We start from the raw sequence: 22,296 nt of genomic DNA, 5'->3' as shown, positions 1-22,296 counted from the left end.
GGTGACCACAGGATGTCCTTTGAAGAATAAAAAAGCCTTTTTATAAAAACAAAGGGGTCAATACAGAAAGTATCCTGGGGTTATCTCAAACTGAACTTTTGGCTTCCAATTCAAAGTGGGCCAAATGTCCCATTCATTTAAAACTAAAAGAATCTGTTGTGGATGAGACCTTCCTGGCTTACTTTTAATTGAACAATCCTCCGCCTTAAACACTGGTGTTTCCACATAGCTAGTGTGGAAGAGGAAGACATTATTTAAAATTTACAGAACTGTTTTAAGAAAGATTTTGATCCATTCCTTTTCAACTTAAAACCATTTTTGAAATGATTTACAGTATTTAAAAGGTATGTGTAGATGATTTCTAGCTTATGCTCCTCTAATCAGAAAAAAGCAACTCAAGTCTAAGGTGTAATTACTAGAAGATGCAGCCAAGGGAGACCTCTGCTTGGACATGCAGATTTTTTTTTCCTTCGGTGTATAGTTTTCCATTTGCCACAGCATGTCTAACTAATAAGGCTTTGAATCTAACTTCAAACCACATTTTGAAGTATTTTTCACTATGCTACAAAAGTAAGTGTGACAGAATGGCTAGATAAGAATTTGTTTAAAAACAAAATTCACAGATGAGTTAACTTAGGTGACTTAGAGATTCCCATCAAGGATGCTCACAAATGAAGCAGTAGTTGTACACCCCTCGGCAGACCAGATGTGATGGAAACTAAAGGTTTCCTTAAGGCAAGCACTTGACGACTAGTTTTCTGTTAATTCTTGCGTAAATCACATTCTGTATTCATACAAAAACAACTTAATGTTTTTTCTCTGACAACTGTACATATAGAAACAAATTTTCGATTGGACATGAACTTAAATTTGTGGAGGTGCTCCATGTCGCGTGACACTTAAAAAAAAAGATTCCAGCTTTTATCTTCACAAACCCACGTGGGATTTCGGGCAGTGAGGGTGGACAGGACAAAACAAGGCCAGCTACTCTGGGCAGCCAGCAGCAGTCTCTTCATCTTGAAGACCTCAGTAGGGGGCTCCTGGGATTCAGCTGCCCAGAGAGTTCAGGGCTACGCGGCGCAGGTTTCCTTTTCTTTCTCTTGGAAAGTCCACAAGAAGTTCTTAAATACTGTCCAGAGAGGCCTAGGGGTTTTGAGCCCCAGCTTCTACCGACCCCTCCCACCCCCCCTCGAAGCTCCTCGCCTTGGTGGGCCAGAGTTCATGTTACTCCCTCTACCCCAGTTACTGCCACTCCGGCCCCCTCTAGAAGGGGTACCACTGCCTGGAGGGCCCCCAAAAGGTTCATCTCTGTGGTATCCATCATGGTGGTCTCCATCCAAGGAGCTGGAACGTCCGGACTTAGGCACTCTCTGAGAAGGTCCTGGGCCCCCTCGGCCTGAAATGAAACAGTGGTTTTACATGTGACTTTTATTTCAACTTTTTAATAACTCCTGGTACAAACGTTTACTCTATGATGACAGACAGTGGAACATTCCTGGTTTTGTGTGTTTTTAAACAGAGTTCTGAGAACAGTAGCATGGTACTCAGAGCAGGGGAAGCCATGCCTCCACTCTCCCTTTTCTCCTTCCTGTCCCGGCTCGTGGCTGTGCCCCTCAGCATCAGCGAGACACAGCGTTCCCCATGGCTGAGATGGAGCCGCTGGGGAGCCCCTGCTGGAGGCCACAGACCGTGCTGGGCTGTGCCCACAGTCTATGACAAGTGTACCTTCACCTTCCTATGCCACCACAGCTGTCCTGGGGGAAGGTTTGAAAAGCACTGACTTAATATTAGAAGCAAGTAAGAAATACAAGCTGCTGATGATGTTAATTACAAGTGCTCTACAGAATAAGTATTTACTATGATTATCCTACAACTATATGGCACTTTTGATTTCTTGTTAAATAGCTAGATAAAATATTCCCTGAAAAACAAAAATACAAAAAGAGAAACACTAGCTTTTAGTGCTTCTCCCAGGGATAGTTTTAGTTGTTCCAGGATTAGACATACAAACCTCTAGGTATCATTACAATTCTAACTTAAAAAATTTTTTCCTGAGATGACAGCGTTTGGTCACATCTCCCATCGTGCACTATCAGAAAACTATTGCCAACTTTGTCTTAAATTTTTGAATGGAATCTGAATCCAGCTAAGACGAGGTGAGGAAAGATAGCCAAAGGAAGTTTGGCTTCTTCTCTTACAAAGCTCAGCCTAGGCCCCCCTCATGGTAGCCTGGCAGAGATGCTGTCAGTTAAGATGTCACTTCCACACTAGCCATGTGGCCTCAGCCTGGGACCTACAAAGTGTGTCCTGAGTGCCCACCGCAGCCAGCAACAAAATGTGCATGTGGGTGGGGACTTGTGACATGAAGTTATTTCTGAGAGCTTTGTACTTAGAAGAACCAAACTACCAAGAACAAAAGGCAGAACTCTGTAAAGCAGGGATTCAGCAGGAGGCAGGTGAACTGGAGTGGAGCACAGGCTGGGGCGCATGGGCACTCTTTCCAGCAGCCTCCAAGGTACACTGCTTGTCTATCAGCCCAGCCTCACCTGAGACCACAGCTGTAGTTAGCATTCAATAGCTACCACTCCTGGCTCAAAGTCAGTGCTGCCTCTATAAAATGAAGATCCAGAGTTTCAAGTGGCAGAAATAATCCACTGCCCCCCTGAGAAGAAAACCGCTTCCAGACCATGTTCCCCAAAGTCATTGTGACTCTGGTCACAAGCAGAGCTCCTTCTGGGTCCAAACTAAAAACAAAGGCACCGAACCTGAGAGAAGACAATCCTCCCTGCCACTGACAACAGCCCCGAGGGCTCAGAGCAGCCACTACCAGAGCACATCTGCCAATCAGAGCAAGAGTCTCACAGATCAGCAGAGAAAGAGCTCGGACGTCTGAAAAAGAGCCGGAGTGGAAAAGTGAACAAACCAGGCACTCCTGGAAGCAAGTGGAGGAGACCTGTGCAGAGACTGAGCTTGCAGCCACCCACTGGCTGTACCACAATTGGGAACACGTACCTCTGCAGTCTAAGCCCTGGAGGGTAAAGGACCGCTAGTAGCCCAGTGAGGGTGCCCGAGTAGGGACAGACACAACAGGCATACACTGGGATGGGGCTTCCGGTAACCCTGAAGCCTTCTTGGCAGGGCTGTAGCACCTGCAGCTCCCAAGCTGTAACCACCAGCCTCATTTACCTTTGCCTCCTCGATCCTCAGAAGGACCTCCTGGGGCATCCATTTCTCTGTGCTCAGAGGTTCCCGGCCCATCATGCCAGGGGCGCTTTCGGGGTGGTAAAGATGCCATGTCCATGCCTTGGAGAGAAGAGGACCGTTCTCTGCTAGCTGGGGAATGACCATCATGAGGGGGATGATCAGGGCGGGGAGCATCACGGAAATGTTCATGTCCTGGCCCTAAAATAGGAAGCACAGATCCACAAGGCTAAGAATCTGACAATCTCATTATATTTAAGTACATTCATGCATGCTCAGCTGCTCAGTCATGTCCAATTCTTTGAGACCCCATGGACTGTAGCCCACCAGGCTCCTCTATCCATGGGATTCTCCAGGCAAGGGTACTGGAGTGGGTAGCCATAACCTTCTCCAGGGAATCTGCCCGACTCAGGGATCAACCCAGATCGCCTGCATTGCAGGTGGATTGTTTACCACTGAGCCACCAGGGAACCCCATATTAAAGTACCATATTAAAGTACAATGTGACCAAAAGAAGACAGAAATTATACTGTTAAGCAGCAACTTGAAAACAAATATTCATTCATGCAAGAAACATTTCCTAAATACCTGCCCTAGGCCAGTGACATCATTGAGTACACAGAAAGGTCAAGATTAGGAATCAACATACCCCCTTAAATAAGAGGAGTTGGAAGGTTCAGAAAAGTGGTTCTCAGATTTTTTAGTTTCAGAATGTCTTCACACTCTTAAAAATTATTGAAGACCCCAAAGAGATTTCATTTATGAGAGTTCTAACATCTGCCGTGTTAGAAATTAAGACTGAGAAAACTTTAGCTCATTTAACTATATTTTCCAAAAACAAAACTGTTCAGTGAAAAGAGTGGCATTTTGACAAATCTCTTTAATATCCGGCTCAGCAGGAGAAAGTCCCCACCTGCTCCTGCATTCAGCTCACACTGTGGGCTGAAGAATGAAGACAACCCAGCCTCCCAGGGAGAGGTGAGCTGCTGAAGAGAGAACCCAGTGGATCCCTGGGAGAGTCCTCAAACCACACTCTGAGAACTGTCAGTCAGAGGACCCTAAGGCACAAGCCACTCTACTGCCTTACCTGGCTCTCTATTTCCATCCCACGAGTCTGGTTTCCGTCCTCCTTCAAAGCGAGGGAACTCATCAGGAGTGGGAAGCAAACCCTTCCTTCCTCCTACACAATGAATCAAAACACCACACTCACAGACTATTCCAGGTGTGCTCACAACCACCCAACTTCATCCCTGTCCTTCCCAGACCCACAGTTCTCAGCTTACCTCGTGGGGTACCCCGACCTCGACCTCTGAGATCTCTTCCTCGGGCTGTTTCATCAGAAGCATCAAAATTCTCCTCTGGTCCAAAGTCTTCAGGCCCAGGAAAGCCATCTCTTCCTCTGGGGGGAGCACGGCCCTCATGTCTTGGGGGTGCTCCTCTTCGGAAGCTGTTAGGAAAAAACAACAGGATATCCAGCTAATGGAATACCTTGTAGGTCCAAGTTCATGTTTCAAAAAAGCCTAATTATGTGAGGAAATATGATACAATGTTGACTGAGAGAAAAAACAAAATTACGTATTTTTTAAAGTACCCATTTTATAATATGGCAGGTAAAAACGGGCAAGAGGGAAATGTACTAGAATGTGGGATTATTTTAATTTTCGTTTAGGCTTTGAGGAATAACAGTGAGCATTTTTAAAGTGCTTATCTCATGCCAAGTGCTTTACAGTGGATTATTTCATTTGTTTTATCCTCACAACCACCTTATAAAAGTGACTCTATTCTACCCATGAGTATTTACACAGGACTCAGACAAGTTAAGTCACATGGTTAAGTGTTGGGATTTGAACTCAGCCAGTCTTGACACTTGGTGCAGGCTCTTTACCTCTGCCTCCCAAATATTCTTCATTTTACCATTCACATTTTTATATATAAACATGACTTACACAATCAGAAAAGAAAGGGGGAGGGACAGAGATCATTAGAGATCATGCCTACTCACTGTACTTGACTTGTTTGGGGGCATCTGTCCTGCCATCTGCCCTGGCCCACCTCTCTACTCAGGGGCAGGCATGGGGCCGTAACCTGCACCAACGGCCCCACCCACACCCGCCTGATGGACAGGAAGGCATCTGGTTTGTGGGTGGCTCACCACTGGCAAGCTGACAATCTCATGCCTGGGCTAGTGGACCATTTCACCACCTCTCAAGAATTCTGGAACTGGGGAACTAAGTGAGCCAGAAGTGCTACTGAAGCAGGGCCATTAATGAGGGGTGCCAGAGCTGCAGAAGCCTGTGAGGGAGCAGGAAGAGGGGCCTGCCGGTAGGAAAGGTGCATGAGCAACCAAGAGAGGCCATGGAAACTGGAGAAAGGGGCAGAGAGGGGCAAGGGCTTAGGGCCCACCAGGACTTCTGCTTTTTCCTGAGTTTCCATTTGTTTATCTTATACTCCAACATTTTGAAAAATTTCATACTGAGCAACAAGTGCCCATACATTCTTCACCACAATTCATTAATCGGTTCTTAAGATTCTGCCACACAAACCTTGTCTTTTCACCATCTATTTACTAATTCACTTTCTAAGCCTTTTCAAAACCAGCTGTGACATAATGCTTCACCTCTTCATCCTTCAGTAGATGTCTTCTAAGGACTTTCTCCTACATAACAACACTACTATCATTCTAAATAACATGGAATAGTATTTAATACACAATCCAATTTTAACTTCTCTGTCCTCAAAATGTCCTTTATGGCTGTCTTTATAGTTTTCAATCATACACTGTTATTTAGTGGTCCCATCTCTTTGGTCTACTTTAATCTAGAACAGTCCCCGTCTTGTGTTTTATCTTTTGTGACCTTGACTTCTTCATTTTTATTGGAATAGACCTTGACATTTTTAAAGGGTCCATACAGGGGTTTTACATAACATTCCACAATTTGAATTCTTCTGATTTTCCCATAATTAGATTCAGGTAAAACGTTTCTGGTAAAACTTCTTAGACCTTCACAGTGATGCCAGTCTGTCTCACTGTTTAGAATGTAAAAGTGATATGGCAACCAAATTTCATTGTTGTAAAGGTCTTCTTTCTCCTTTGCAATTAAGTAATCTGTGGAGTGATACCTGGGCAGTGTGAAAATATACTGATTCTCCACAATCCTTTTATATGATGGCTTTCTGCATCCGCTGAGGATCCTTCCCTGAATTAATTATGACACTGGTTGCCTACAATAAGTGATTTTCTAAGTCCACATCTGTAACTTGCTGTTTTACTGTAAAAAGAGCTTTCCTTGTTTCACTCCACCATCCCAGCTATCTAGGTGCGTTCTTAATACCTGTTCTGTAACTTAATGAGCCATGCTCCTGCAAGCCAAGGAGGGGTGCTCCAGGTGCTGGGAATTAACCACTTAGGGTGGGGGTGCAATTGACAAGGGGAGAGAAGTGGAGCAGGAGTGTCAGCAGAGGGCGCTCCTCCCCCGAGGCAGATTCAGGGAGGCGTCCCCACACAGGGCAGGACTCTTCCCTTGTCCAGGCATCCATTATACAACTGCCCTGACTACCAAAGGACAGAGGGAATCTCATCTGCCCTACTTAGAAAATAGCTCCTGTTACGGACTAAATGTTTTTGTCCCCTCCACAAAATTCACATGCTGAAGCTCCGTCCCCCAAAGTGACTTTGGAAATGGACCTCTGAGAGCTATTTAGGTTAGATGAGGCTCTGCAGGTGGGGCCTCATGATGGGATATATGCTCTAATAAGAACAGAGATCACAAAGAGTTTGCTCAGTCCCTTTCCATCATGCAAGGACAAGGCGAGATGGTGCCTGTCTGCAAGCCAGGAAGAAAAACCTCATCAGAAACCTACACTGCTGGGCCTTGATCTGGGACTTCTAGCCTTCAGGACTGTGAGAAAAATCAATTTCTGTTGTTGAAACCCCTCAGTCCTATGTGTTAGCTGAGTAGTTATCTGCTAATGAGCTGACTCCTCTAAAATATATCTCCCTCTATAACAGATTCATGTATTCAACAGTCACTGGGCACCCACAGGGCATCACCACTACTGCGCTAGGCTCTGAGGACCTCCCTTCAGGAATATGCCATGCTTCTGGGAGATAAAAGTGATACACAGATAAATATATCACTTCATGTCGAGGACTGCTAAGTGCTCTGAGGAACATAAAGCAGAGGAAAGGGACAGGAGGAAAGATCCAAGTGCAAACACCTAGGAGACTGTATTCCTGGCAAAGGAAAAAGCAAGCACAACACGCGCAGGACCCGTCTGGCATGTCAGCAGAGGAGTACAAACTGTGGACAGCACGAGTGTCTAGGTGGGGGTCTCTCACTGACAGATGAAATAGAACACAAACTGAAACAGAGTAAACTCTGAAACTTGGCACAGACACAGAGATTCAAGAAGTCAGTGAGTTATGTTGGTGCCAAAGCCACTGGAAATGGGGCTCCTGCAGACATAAAAAGCCACTTCAAAGAGTGAATACTTGGATATCATTTAGTGAGCTCTTAAATCTTTTTATTAAAAATTCCCCTCCAAGAGCTGCTTCCCTTGACCCCTCCATTTTCCCCTCCCTGGACGTGTTATCAGCCACTTTTTTCTAACATGCCCCTGAGAATGGAGATCGCCAATCTTTACCTCAATTACCTACTAGCAACAACAACAGCGTGATGAGAAAAGACATGGGAGAGACGACTGTGGCAGGAGGACAGGGGTGCTGGGCAGCACAGCACGGCTCTGCAGCTGGATGGCCAGACTGGGAGCGGCTCTTACACGTACCATCCGTGGAACCTTCCAAAGTCAAGCAACTGCTCTCTCAGTGGCATCCCTCACCTCTACAGGCTGACAGTAACACCTAAGCTCACGACTCACTGCAGCAATTGAATGAACTAACATCTGGCACACAGTAAATGCTCAACTATTATCACTGATTATTTTGAGTCTCACTTGAGATTTCACTAATTATTGTTTTTTACTCCCTACTCCCTCTATTCATTTTTTTTTACCCCAAACAAGTCAAGTGTCCAAGTCTGACCTCAGCCTATTTGAACAGCAAGATTATTCTTCAGCTTGATTGGGTTTTGTTAAGATCTTTAAGCAATTACACAAAAACTATCTACTCAATAATTCCTTTATTTTCTGTCTAGATCTCTGTCTCATATTTCATCATTCTAACCAAGAGAACCTGGAGACTTCTATTCAAATCCAAGAAACTTTATAGTACACAGGCCTACCTATCTGATTAAAAGGACCAAGAAATAAGCAAAAAGGAAAAGATTTCTAAACTGCAGAGATAATAAAGAACCAAATAGACGTGAAAAGGCATATTATATTAGGTCTAAACACAAAACCTAGAGAGGGGAGGGCACTCTCCCCCCAGTGAGGAGGAAAGAGATCCGTGTGGACAGAACAGATGGGAAGCTCCAGGGAGGAGGACATGGACCCACACAGTGTCTGGCCCACCTTTCTTCTCTGCGCCCTCGGAACCGCGGGTCCTCAGGGTCCCGGGGGAAGCGGTCGTCTCCAGGTCTGCGGCCTTCCCAGGCCCCTGGGGGGCCCCGGGCTGCACCCCGGGCATCCCCCTCACTGAACTCCCTGTGGTCAGGGGGGAACGGAGGCCCAGGGCCCCCACGCCTCCACTTCTCTTCTTGTGGTAAAGGGCCTCCTCGCCCCTCAAATTCTCGTAACCGGTGGCCAAAGCGCTTGTCGGGGTGGAAGTCGTCTGGTCTGCTGAAGTCGTCAGGGAATTCGGGGTGAGGGCCGCGCCTATCAGGGGGACCCCTGCAGTCCTGGCTGCCCCGGAAAGGCCCCCTCTCGGGACCGTGCTCAGGGCCGCTGCTCTGCTCGTGCCGCCTCTCTGACATTGGGCCCATGTGATGGTTTGGAGGGCCGCGCGAATCACCTAAAGGAAACAAAACTGATGTTTACCTTGTCTTCCAGGAGTCCTGTCAACACAGGTCTGATTTTCAGCATCTTAAAATTTCAGAATGCAGTCTTTTATTGAGAGTGTTTTCCCTCCTTGGTTCCCAGCGTACTTAGGAGACAAATGTCTCTAAGGCATCATATAATGAAAAGAACAAGGGTTTGGGGGTATAGATTTCAACTTCATCAATTCACTGGCTAAGCAACTCAACAGCTGCAGTGCAGGCTCATTTAGAACACAAGAACACCACAGGTGTAAGGATAAGCTCCCCTCCTGCCCCCATTCCTTCAGAGTGTTGCTGGGCCCACTGCTCCACAACTCCAGGGAACTCATGCTGAAGGTCGGCCAGGACGCCAGGTAGCCGGAATTCGTCTCTGCGCTTGTGACAGCCTGTAAAGCCCACCACAGGGCCCCTGGGCCCACGCTGCCCTGAGGTCTTTCCTGTAACTCCTAGTCCATCTAACTTGATTTGCTTACTGATGCTTTGACTCTTAACAAAATCCTCTGTAGCGTATGTGGAAGCATAGGCCTCTCTAATACCTGCTGGGTGACCAAACAGCCCTGCTGTACTTCAGTTTCAGGGTTTATATAAACACTTTTAATGCATTCTTCATCTACAGTATCATCACCATTCTTCACAGACAGTGTTTGGAAATTAAAGATTTTTTTAATAAATATTTTAATATATGCTGTATAGTTACTGAATAAAAATGCAAAGAGACCAATTACACTTAGTTTATCTCCTAACTGTAAAGGGGTTTGTTTTCCTGGCTACTGAATAATGATGACCGCAGCCCACTGTAAATGTACCTCTCTTTTCTGTCAACATACAATTTAAATCAAATATTTAAGGTACACAGCAAAAGGGACACCGTTGCTTCTAACTTCTAAAAATGTCACCCCTGCACTTTTCCCAGCAATAAAGACAAACTTCCTTTCCTTACGTCACAGTCAGTCATAGTCCTTACCCTCCCAAAACCTTCCTCTTTCATTTTTATTCATTTCTCTTAGCCATTTCAATTCCTCATCATTCAACATGGGTAAAAAACTTGGAAATTTCAGTATAAAACACACCATGAGCAGTGTTTTTCTTCTAAAAACACCGTTAGACGAGTCTCCTCTCTTTAGCTTTCTGCATCCCCTCTGCCTTCTTTCCTTCCATTAAGCCAGTCCTCCTATGCTGAGGAAAAGTGTCTTCTAAGCTGCCTTTTTGTTCAAATACCTCAAGGCTCACTTCTTCCTGGTAAACAGCCCCTCACTTCCCAGTGTGATCCTGCAGCTAATGGCTCATTCTCTGATTTCAGGTACTTCAGAGTGGTATGACCTCAGACACTGCAGACCTTTGACCTGAGGAAGCTGAACACATTCCATTCGGACTTACCCATGAATAACAATCCTCCCATTACCTCTACCTGCTTAAAAGTACCCTGGCTGCTCCAAGGAAAGAAACCCACCACTACAAATTAGAAGGGATGTGGCCGCCGGTGACGGGGCGGCAGCGCTGGTTAATCCAGTAGGGGATGGCAGGGCCACTTTCTCGGCTCCCCCTTCTCCCTTTGGTCCCTGGGAGGAGAAAGAGAGGAGGAAGAGGGAGTGGGGCGGGGGTTGGGGGGGAGTGAAGAGAAAAGGGGAAGAGCAAGGAGGAAAGGGAAGTAGGTGGAGACAGACACAGGTAGGGGAGAGGGAGAGAGGCAGGCTCTCAGTGTGCTGATGGCTGTACCTTGTGGGTAACAGACTTCTTTTCTCAGGGTCCCCAGATCCAGAGATTGGCTCTTGATGCTTTCTTTTTCCCTGGTGGTCACCACTTCCACATGGTAAGACTAAAAAAAACATTCTCCTAATTCTTTTACCTCTACCTTCCTATTTCTAACAACTCGCATAAATTCACAACTAAGCTTTAAATTCCCAAAGTCCCACGCTGAATATGCTGACAAGGACCTTGCCTAACCTGATCAAATGGGGGCAGAACCCTCACATGTACTAAAAGGTGCTGTGGGCTTAGCCAATTACACCTGAAAAGGGGTCTCGTTCTCTGCAGTGATGCCTCCACGATATTCATGATTCTCTGGTGTGCTCCTCCATGAAAAGGCACGCTGAACTCCATCCATCCACGTCCCTCCCAGCCCCACCCTTTAACTGCCTCCAGCCGCCGCCCCTCCCCACTGCACTCCTGCTCTTCCCACACTCCTAGGAGAGCTGAACACCAAACAAGCCGGTGGCTCCTGCACGTGCCCCCTCTTGATACTTAAGGTTGATTCTTAACTTCCACAGAGCCTGCACTGACAGTTCTTAACTCTGTGCTTCTCATAGTATCCGCAACCTGAGACACAACACACTGGAACACAGCTTTCTTCCTTTCAAAGGGTACAGAACAATGCAACCAGGAAACTCTGTACGACACAATTTGAGGGGGAGGTAGGGGTGGTATTAGAAACACGGCTAGAACGTCTGAATTCTTTATCCCATCAAAAATTCAGAAACAGGTCAGTTTTCTGGCATGGTAAAAAGATACACTTGCATCAGATTAACACAGGAACCACTCCCATTCCCAGGAGGACAAGGCTGGCTTGCAGCACAGGCCCTGCTCCCAGTGGCTGTCCAAGCGGTTTCACCGCCCGCCTCTGGTAGTGAGGAGCGGTGCCCTCTGGACAGCTCAGGCTAACCAAAGCAAGTCAGTGAAAACAGCATAAGGCAAAGCTATGACCTGAACTGACTATGCTCTTATTTTTCCTAGAGGTTCAAATGATCACATTCTGTCAATTACTTACCAGTAAAACTATTGAAAAATTTACCCAAAGGAGGTAGAATATAATCTCTTATTCAGCCGAGCAGATATTTACCTTTGTTAGGGCCAGGTCCTTGTCCAGGGTTAAGAGGGGGGATGCGACCTTGTGCTCCCTGCTGCCCTAGTCCTGGTATCAGGGGTGGGGGGCCTGCATTCTGTCCTTCCTGAAAAGATGTGTTTAAAGCAGGGGTGTGAAATCAAAGGCTTATGCTTCATGAACAGCAATTTTATCATAATGTGACAAGATAAAAACACTAGGTTGCCGCAAATCTTCCAGCAATACATAAACAGCTAGCAGAACTGTCCTTATATCAGGGGAAAGAAGATACTTCTCTGACCATAATAAAAGGAAACACATATTTTAAACCTGCTAATAGGTTTATTTAAAGCTAGATCTTTAGTTGTAATCCCAAGCCAAAACCTCAATGGAAAGTCAGAAATCATAACATAAAAACAACACTCTGCACAGAGATGGAATTTCTGGCAAAAGTAAAGACCTGGAGACCTTCCAGGACAGGTAAACTCTGCTCTTGCATCCATGATCCCTTTCCAGCTACAGAAAATAATTCATCCTCTCAAAAGGTTATGACCAGGTTTACAGGAGCAGGAGAATAGGAGGGGGCCCCTGCTGAGCAAGGCGCTCACTCACTGCTCTCCTTTCACTCCTTCTCTCCACTGTCTAACTCCCCTGAGCCCAGCACCCACTGCTGGCTCGTGGGATCGTGGGCTCCGGGTTCTCACAGCTTCTGTCTGACATGTACTTGCTGCTCTGATCCTCATAACCGCCCTGCTCTGCAGCCCCAGAGCTCAACCCTAGCTTGTTCCTAGTCCTAATATTCTGCATTTTTACCTAGCCATTTCTAAATTCTGAATCCCCACACTGTCCAGTCATCTTGGATCTGGACTCCTGACAAACAAATAATCAAATACACATCTAGTCATTCCTTCATATAAAAAATGCATTAGTGACTGAACCTACCATCAACAGCCAAACTGCTTTCCCATTGCAAACTAGCTACAAGAGCAGCCCTGACAGGGCTCATTCACAGCTCTGCACCACGAACTCAGTACCAGGAACGCCCACACTCCTTTGTTTCCTGTGCCTTTTACTGGAGGGCAGCTCTTTTCAACATCTTCCATGTTATTACCTTAACACTTGAAAGCAATTCCATCCAATTTAACCAATTAGAGTGATTGATTTAAGCAACTGACTGGTCCAAGTGAAGAAAGTCAGATAACAGCATAAGAAATGTAAGCAAAGCTCTTCATCAGACAACTTCTGAGATGTGAAATGCCCTCTAATGTATTAATCCTCCATTTTCACTCCAGTATTTCTACAGGTAAATTAAATTTTAGAGCCATTTTGCTTTTCATGCCTAAAATCTTCTACCATACAATACAATAAAAACATTAAATTGTTCCCACAGACCTGTCCTCTGGAATCCGACATGTTTATATAATTTCAGTCGCAAAGTGATAGCTAAAGTTCATCATATTTTTAGCCTACAAAATGAAAACTGTTCATTCACTAACATAAGGTTAGGTAGGTAAATATTATAAATATTTATAATATAAATATAATATAAAAACTCCGGGAGTTGGTGATGGACAGGGAGGCTTGGTGTGCTGCAGTCCATGGGGTCGTAAAGAGTCGGACACGACTGAGCAACTTAACTGAACTGAATATAAAAAACACACACAAATATACACTGTATTAATAAAATATAAAATAATTTTAAGTTTTAGGACAGTTCTGGATGGTAAACTTAGATTTATTAAACATCCTAAGTTCTGAAGTGTGCCCAATAAATTCTGGAAATAGAGTCAAATGCCATCAAATTCTTCATTGCTATGCCACTTTTAACTTCTGGAAGATGTGCCGAAGAGGAACATGATCTAGTTTTTAATTCGGTGAATCCACTGGTCACCTTCACATTACAGACACATAGAGGTGGTGTATGTTTTACACACAGCATCCACAGCAGGCCCTCTTCCGCGGGAATCAAGTGCTTTTCAAAAGGTGCAGACTCAGGGAATCAACAGTGGTTCACTCACTTTGGCCCATGACTGACTTCAAGGACACAAACCAAGTTGTTCTTACCCAAATAATTCTTTCAGACTATGAAATTCAGTAAAACATAAAACCCCACAGAGCCAAACAGTGTTCAATCCACTCATGCCCATGCATTCTTCTGTAATTTGGCCCAAGAAAACTGAACTTCCACTACCTCTCAAGCACAGCTCAGCACATGGGTTTAAAAAAACTTGGCTGACAATAACAGAATTCTCTAAAGAGGGCCAAGAAAATTTCTGCAAAAATACTTCTTCTTGAAAATATTCTTATATGTGAACTAAAAACAATTTGAATAGAGTTTCACCCAAAGGGTCACCGTTTGAAAACATGCAATTCTGAACTCGTGTCTCTAAAAGTAGTCAATGAAATGCAAATAGTGAGGACACAGTCTACAGTATCCTCAAGAGGTAAGCATCCCGGAGCATCTTAGAAGTAGAGCCGCAGGCACATCACCAAGTGGCTCAGTTGTCTGGAAGCCCAGGAAACACCTATGAAGTCAAGGGCCCAGAAAAGGGAGCAGAATAGACCTGGAGCCCCCATGCTCCCTCCTCAGCACCACAGCTCTTTTAGAGCCCCGGGACAAATATGAACTTTATTCAATCGGGCGTCCATCTTTTCTGGAAGAGGCTGAGTAAAGATTCTGTTGCAATATATTTAACGATCTACTTAATTACTCTTATTTCTTTCTTCAGCCATGATGCTATTCTCAAGCCACAGCCGCTACTTGAGATGTCTACACCAGCTGTTCCTTCCTTTCACAGCATTTTGAAGTGCCGCCTCAGTGCGGAGTCTATTTTCCCAAAGCGCAACGCCTACAAGTTGGAAATAAGTAATACCTGGTTGAAGGGGGCCCGGGGCCCGTCACCTAGCAGAGCTGTTTTCTGCTGCTGGAAGGGTACTGGCCCTTGAGACGGATGTGGCCCTCTTGCCGGGTTCTGCTGTCCCTGAGGTCCAGGGGGCCCTTGCATGCCACCCTGGGGTGGAGGTCCCAAAGAGCCCTGGGGCGGCCCCTGCTGACCTTGTGAGCCTGGAGGCCCCCTCAATTCCTGGGGAGGGCCCAGCATCGATCCTTGGGGTGGAGGGCCCTGCATGCCTCGCATCTCCTGAGGACCTCGCATCTCCTGAGGGCCATGTCCCAGCAGTCCACTTGGAGGATGAGGTCCTCTCATCTCTTGAGGCGGGTGACCCAGCATCATCCCTTGGGGAGCAGGACCCTGGTTCTCTCGGGGACCTGGAGGACCCTGCATTCCTCTTGGATTCAATCCCATCAGAGGTCCCTGAGACACAGGACCTTGGATCCCTTGAGACCCTGGCCCGCCTTGCATCCCGTGAGGATGGGGAGGTCCTTGCATTCCTCTGGGACCAGGTGGTCCCTGCATACCTTGAGTACCAGGAGGTCCCTGAGGGCCCAAGTGACCCTGGGGACCAGGTGGGCCTTGGGGGCCTATGTGACCTTGTGGGCCAGGTGGGCCCTGAGGACCCATATGACCCTGAGGACCAGCATTACCCTGGGGTCCAGGTGGTCCTTGAGGTCCCAGAGGGCCATGAGGTCCAGGATGCCTTTGTATTCCCTGGGGCCCATGCATGTCCTGAGGCCTTGGCAACCCCTGGGGCGGTCCCTGGGGCCCTTGTGGTCCCATGAATCCTTGCGGCCCCCCACCTCCCTGATGCAGTGGAGGGCCTTGTGGTCCCATTTGTCCCTGTGGTCCAGGGGGTCTAAACTGTCCCTGTGGACCTGGAGGCCCCATTTGAGCCATGTTCATTGACAGCTGCTGAGATGGATGAGGCTGTTGAAAACCTTGAGGAATCTGAGACATTGGACCTTGTCCTGGAAAGGGCTGGGGTCCCAGGAGAGGGGTGCCAGATGAAGGAGGAGGCTGAATCTGCTCAGCCTGTTTCTGTGCAAGTCTTTCAATTTTAAGTTGCTAGAAAGAAAGAGAGAAAAGGCATGCTAATAAATATGACATTATTACTATCACTTATTTTGTTTGGGGAATCTCAAAACAAACATAAGACATTATTGATTGACCTCTTAATACCCCAACAATAACTAGAATCCATATGATATTCAGATGTTCTGAAGGTACTCTGGCTTCCAGACTCTAAAATGCTTCTTTCCAGGTGCTGGGAAACAGCAGCCAGGACTATTTATATCCATCTTGATCACGGAAAGCCCAGCAGTTTACTAGTGTTTTATCATTCTAAGTAGCTGCCAAGGTAGGAAAAATAAGAACAAACCACCTGCTCTAAAGCTAACAGAAAATTCTTTTCATCTACGGATAAATATGTGACTCCAAATTAAAACTGTTGGTTTTACCTTGTCTATTAAAAATGTATGTTCAACTGAGGTCTACTCATTGCTTGACTGGTCTGGTTTTAACAGTCTTAGAAACAGGATTCTGCTAGAAACTAGCTTCCTAATGTAGCAATTACTGCTCTTCTGACCCATGTAAGAGCTCCTTTCCTTCTCCTCAAGAGCAGATCAATAAAAACCATTGGCCACCACTTTCTTAGGTCATCCTGAATTCCCTCAAGGGCCACACACCTCCAACAGCTGTGGGTTGGTGTACTGTAACGTGGCCATCTCTTGTTCGATTTCTGCTTGTGTTTTTTTCTTCTCTTCCAATTTAATGTCTTCTTTTCTGTCATTCAAGACCTCGTTTGGGGCAGGAATTGGAACTTTATTTTGCATCCATGCCTTGGGAATGAAGAGAACATTAAAGTATATCCTAAGTGTGTAAATTATAACAGAATGTAAAAACCATTCTATAATATCACTAGCTCATTCCAACCTGGTGAATACAAGTTCGTGCAGCTGGTGAATTATCTTCATTTCTAACTCTAATTCTCTAATTCTTAGTGACACAGGAATAGAGTTAGGCAAAGCACATTACTAGGTAGAAACTGCCAAGCTGAAAAAGCTGCAAGATTTCACAAGCTATTAAGATGCAAAACCTGCCCGCCTCTTCAAAAGGGCATGTACACTTCTGCACATTGTGTGAGGGACAAACAGAGTGGAAGACAGAAATAAACATGTTGAAGAGGGTCCACATACTCTTTCCACTCCAAGTCTCTTTTCTTCTTCCAATAGCTTGGATAATAACAAGGGGGTGAGAATGAAAGAATATCCAGAGAAGATTCATGACAAACTCAGCACTAACTGCAAAGCAGCAGATGGAGGCTCTGTCTAATAATGCCTGAAATACGTGACGAAAGCTCCAGAAAGTCTATAGTACAGACAGACATACCTTCGGCAGATGAGATAATACAAGGGAGACTCACCAGTCCCCCAGTGCATGAGGAGGGCACGGGGAGGGGATGAGGGTGCCCTCGGAGTTGCTCACCTGCTGGAACTGAGCAGGGATAGGTTTTGCATACGGAACCTTCTTCTGAGGCACTTTTTTCTGATCCTTCTGCATCACCTCCTCCATTCCCCAATCTAAACCTGGAATTGTCATTTCAATTTCATTTGATTCATCTTTCCCTGCAACCAAGAAGAGAATCGGTTAGCCAAGGAAATGAAAGAAAGTGGCCACTTCATCAGTGAATGTATTTTGGAAAGAACAAATTCTAAATATTATACAGTTTATATCACTTTTATCAATGTTTCTCAACATACATCATTTTGACATTTTCAAAATAACAATGTCACAATTACAGGAAATAGGTAAAATTACAGAAAAAGTTAAATTTATAGGTACAACTTCTCTTACCCATCTGTTCTTGTTCCATAGCTAATTTTAGTTGTTCTGGTATTCCCATCCCTGGAATTACTGCCAGACTGTTAGGCTCAAGGTCATCTATAAATAGGAATATGGCCATTGTCAATAGCGATTTCATAAATGTAGTGGGCCATTACAATTAACACTTTATAAAAATCCTTAGACATTCACAAATCAATCAACTATAAAACTAAAATTCATTTTACGTAATCTTCTCAACACTTAACACTTTTATTACAGAATATCATACTTCAAAGAAGAACACACATGCGAGAGCCTCACCATATTCCACTCCATCTTCAGACATTCCAGGTAATAGGTTGAGGTTGTATCGATCTCGCATTTTATCACCTGGTCGGTTTCGGGTCCAAAATTTGCTGTCAAAATAAAAGTGTTTGGAGGGAGGAGGAGAGAAGCAGAGTTTCAGTGTATCTCTGGGCACTTAACAGTAGTACTAAGTAGTCTTCTGGCAAAAACAACAGAGTTTTAAAATGCCTTATTCTAAAAATGTTTAATGTAGAAAGATTCAAATAACAAAGTCATACTCAATACTCAATCTCCTTGTAATATACGTATTTATAAACCACTGCGAACATGTCGTTAAAAGTAAGTTAGAAGATAAATAAATACATTCATGTATGAATGAACTAAATACGCATTTATCTCCAGCTGCTCCATAAACACAGCAACTCCTTGTTACTTTTGACGTAAAGCTTACCTAGTATGGTCATTTGAGCCTGAGCAGAGAATATGTCCAAGGGGATGCCAAGCCAGACTCCAGATCATTCCTTCATGGGCCATCTCCATTCCACCCACTTCTTTCTCTACTCTGTAAGGGCGCCACAGAAAGCAGTCTTTTTCACAAAAGTTATTCAGTTTCTCCTTCGCCAAAGAAGGTACTTTCTTTTAGAGTAATACAAAGCTACCAAACTTGGTAACTTTGAATCTGGTCAATTCCACATGTTTCAGAGGTACCAAGTTGTGATCAGTAACATCTTTCCAAAGAGCAGCTCAGAGGGGAAATGCCTTAGAAATTACCTTATCACAGGAAACAAGGAAGTTGGTCTTCCTCTCCCTTTATGACTTCCACAGCCAGAAAGAGAGGTGCTATGTTTTCTATTCCAAACTGGGTTTACAGATACAGGACATATGAACATTCAGAAAAAAATACACCACACTCTCATTTTTTTCACTTTTGGGTGCGGTCTTCATAAAACTTACAACTTCTTTACGTAGTGAGTGCCACATACCCAACATGCCAAAATAACAAAGAGCCATCAGACCCTCCACTGGCAAAAAGTCCTTCATGAACAGGATGCCAGGCCACAGCTGTAAACAAGAACATAGAGAAAGACAAAATTATTAGGATGTCAGAATTCTACAGTAATAGAATGAGAAGCATATCATAGCCACTGACCTGTAGCTTCTTTCTTATGACCTCGGAAGACTTGAAGCTCTTCTTTCAGATTTCGGATGTCGAAAAGTTTACAGAGGTGGTCACGTGATGCTGTGAGTAGCCAGTTGCCATTGAGATTTAATTTCACTTCCATTACTGTGTTTTTATGGGCATGACTAGAAACAAAGTACCAAGAAAATAATCCTTGGTCAGAATTCAAAACAAGTGTAAACCAATGGTCATTTTTCTTGAAAAGCACATGGTAGTCAAGATGGCAAGAAGTTTGGCCTAGAAGTAATAACACATGTGACATTACAGGACTACAGTTAAAATATACGTGGAAGAAATAGGTCAAAGACAGAAATAATGTCCATTATCTAAGCAGTTTTTACTGACCAATTTAAAACAGCAGTAGAACTTCAACTGGGTAGAAAACTTTATCTGTGAAGCAAGGAAAGCACTTGAACACATCAATAAATATTCAATAAAGCTCATTAAATTTTATAAATTCAATAAACTGCTCTTGTTAAGTCAAACATTTAAAAAGAACCTTGAGACAGTTTGAGGGTTAATTTGAACTAAAGACTCTGCAACTACTGAGGCCAGGACAACACACGTCTCCTAGGAGCACCATTAACAAGGTGTTCTATTTGCTTGTGGCCACTGGAGCTGTGCAACAAGGCAGCCTTGCTGCCAACCAGCTCACTCTGGACATGGCTCAGTTCTCAATCAGAGGGACTAGGAGACAGCTGCTTAGTCAGAAAAAAAAAAATCAGCAACATATTAAATGAACTGTGAATATTCACAGATGAGTCAAAGAGAAAATTTTACAATGTGGCTGCATTGTAACTAAACACCTCAGATTAAAAAAAAAGAGAACTGATTTAAAAACAGAGGGAAAACCTCTCTCTGAGGAGCTGTAGGGAGGAGAAAGGTGGGCTGGCTAACACATGGCACACATACCAGCTCCATACAGTGCCAAGTGCACCAATGTTATGAGTAATCTGGAGTGGCAGCAATAACCACCTCCTCCCTACCCCTCACCCCCCGATACCCAAATTAGATTTACATCAAGCCTGACTTGCTGAGGAATTTAGAGAGAAACCACATTCAATAAACAAAAGGCCTACAGATAAGAGTCCATCTCCTGTCTACACTACTTTTTCAGGAATGCCTGAGAGGAAAGAAGGCTAACAGTTAGTAACTCAGTCAGCCATGCTCCCCTTTTCTGAAGGACCAAGGTGGGGTTCCTATCACTTACAGTGTTGCAAGACTCTGCCCAGTCTTGGGATCCCAGAACTTGATCGGCTGTTGACTATCTTTACTTCCTGAAACAACTAACCCTTTTGTTGGATGCCAGTCTACACACTTCACATCAGCACCGTGCCCTGTCGGAAACAAGTTAAGATAAAAACCTAATCAGCATAGATATTTAAAACAGGACTCCATTCTCATTTAAACCAAAGTAGAGAAATCTATTAAACGTCTTGATCCTAGTGCTCAGTCTTCTTAAACTTTAAAATGCAACCTCCCCTTCTATGCCACAATGCACAGGAACCATTTCTCCTCTAGATCTATTCTCACCTACTTGCTGGTAGGCCAGTCAAGACTTTGTGGAAGCTTTACCTCTCAGGCCCCTGTATGTAAAGCTTTTCAAACTTTTCATGATCTTCTATGTATTATCCTAAGTATTAGAAACAACTCTTGTTCACTTTAGCTTTCCTACTTTGCAGTAGACCCTACAGATTGAAAGTTATAAATCCAGACATCATCACTTTCTAGACGTGACAATAAGAAAAGCATTCCATCTCTCTGATACCATTTCGTGAAATATGGAATGAGAAAAATCATCCCTGCTTCACTCACACTTATGTCAGATGAGATGATAATAAAAGCCAGACAATCAAGTGCTCACTGTATGATAGGCAGTGTATGAAGCACTTACAAGTATCACCTCTTTAAATCCTCACAAAATCCTGAGGAAAGCTGTTCTCCTCAACAAGAACAGGAGCTGAAGCCTGAACCCAGCCTCCTGGATTAGGGATAGTATTTCTCTTAGCCACTGTGGTTACTTCACACGCATAACAGACTAAGCTTACTAAAAATCACTAAAGCAAAAAACAGAATCTACAAAACTGAAAAAAAAAAAAAAAAGAGCATGATTTTCGAAAACTTGGTTGCTATACAAGAAGAGCCTCAAGAGTATTTTATATAGCAAATGCACTAAGAAGCAAGTGGAGAAAGGTAAATAGCATTTGAAATAGCTCCATCTCTAACCTGGATCAAATCCGGCTTCTATGAAGTGGGAAGGAGGAAGGATACAGAAGAACAGAAAAATCGGGAAGGAAGGAAGAAGAGATGGTTCTAGAGGCACTGGAGAGTGAACATGCACCATGCAGAAAGGGAATTCACATCTCAAATAGGCAAGGACTTAACTAGAGACCATCCCTGTGCTAGTAAGCACTCGGAAGATGCCAACTATCTGGAGAGCAGTTTGGCAATGTGTATGAAAAAGCATGAAAAAAAAGAGTCTGTCCTACAATCCAATAACTCCATGTCTCAGAAATGATCATAAGGATATAATGTGTGTCCATAAAATTTGATTTGTGAGGATATTTACTGATATCGTTTATTTTTAAATGCTCTCGAGTAGAAAATATACTACAAATTAAATTTCAGTATGGCATATGTGCTCAATGGAATATGATACATCTATTATAAATGATTTCATAGATAACAGCATGATTAAAATGATCATGATACTAAGTTTATTTTTTAAAAAAACTGTGTATAGCATTCCTGATGCCATCACGGTAGAAGGCAAACAAATTAATAACACGAGGGACTGTGTGCACAGCTACATAGAGAAAAAAGGCAAGACGCCTAGATACCAAGCTGTTACAATATTAAACTGAATAGTAATTTCAAGGTAATTATCTCTCTGCCTTCTGCTTTTATATTTCCTACAATAAATATATATTATTTTGTAACCAACAAAGGGAAAGGGGAAAGAGGTTTTGTTGTTCCCTTAATTTTTTTTATTAAGAACTGAGGATGGAAAAATTGGATAGAAATATAAATCAAGCTCCCAGCCCCTTGTTTGCCTTAAGAACTTTAAATGTCATTAATAATTTTATCCTTAAAACATATGGCTATAGAATTTTAAAACTTTATGGGTCACTATCACCT

At 44.1% G+C, this 22,296-nt stretch overlaps 1 protein-coding gene across 5 annotated transcripts in view; it reads right to left on the bottom strand.

The window, feature by feature from the left end:
* Nucleotides 1-754: 754 nt before the first annotated feature.
* The window catches only part of WDR33 (WD repeat domain 33), a 114,510-nt gene continuing 92,968 nt past the window's right edge, over nucleotides 755-22,296 (bottom strand). The window contains exons 8-22 of one of the 5 annotated variants that reach the window (XM_004004489.6): nucleotides 20,369-20,495; nucleotides 19,129-19,283; nucleotides 18,962-19,040; nucleotides 18,430-18,540; nucleotides 17,994-18,088; nucleotides 17,703-17,789; nucleotides 17,334-17,473; nucleotides 16,535-16,687; nucleotides 14,826-15,914; nucleotides 11,971-12,079; nucleotides 8,671-9,109; nucleotides 4,485-4,648; nucleotides 4,289-4,381; nucleotides 3,187-3,402; nucleotides 755-1,396 (exon numbers count right to left, since the gene is read on the bottom strand). In XM_004004489.6, the coding sequence (XP_004004538.1) occupies nucleotides 1,167-1,396; nucleotides 3,187-3,402; nucleotides 4,289-4,381; nucleotides 4,485-4,648; nucleotides 8,671-9,109; nucleotides 11,971-12,079; nucleotides 14,826-15,914; nucleotides 16,535-16,687; nucleotides 17,334-17,473; nucleotides 17,703-17,789; nucleotides 17,994-18,088; nucleotides 18,430-18,540; nucleotides 18,962-19,040; nucleotides 19,129-19,283; nucleotides 20,369-20,495 (3,287 nt within the window). In that variant the 3' untranslated portion in view covers nucleotides 755-1,166. Of the gene's footprint in view, nucleotides 1,397-3,186; nucleotides 3,403-4,288; nucleotides 4,382-4,484; nucleotides 4,649-8,670; nucleotides 9,110-10,850; nucleotides 10,951-11,970; nucleotides 12,080-14,825; nucleotides 15,915-16,534; nucleotides 16,688-17,333; nucleotides 17,474-17,702; nucleotides 17,790-17,993; nucleotides 18,089-18,429; nucleotides 18,541-18,961; nucleotides 19,041-19,128; nucleotides 19,284-19,529; nucleotides 19,549-20,368; nucleotides 20,496-22,296 lie in introns of those variants that run through there. The other 4 variants (XM_012130457.5, XM_012130478.5, XM_042243594.2 and 1 more) reach the window with 4 other exon arrangements.

Source organism: Ovis aries, chromosome 2 (genome assembly GCF_016772045.2).
Source record: "Ovis aries strain OAR_USU_Benz2616 breed Rambouillet chromosome 2, ARS-UI_Ramb_v3.0, whole genome shotgun sequence".
NCBI classification, from domain to species: domain Eukaryota; kingdom Metazoa; phylum Chordata; class Mammalia; order Artiodactyla; family Bovidae; genus Ovis; species Ovis aries.
This window is presented reverse-complemented; position numbering and strand designations above follow the sequence as displayed.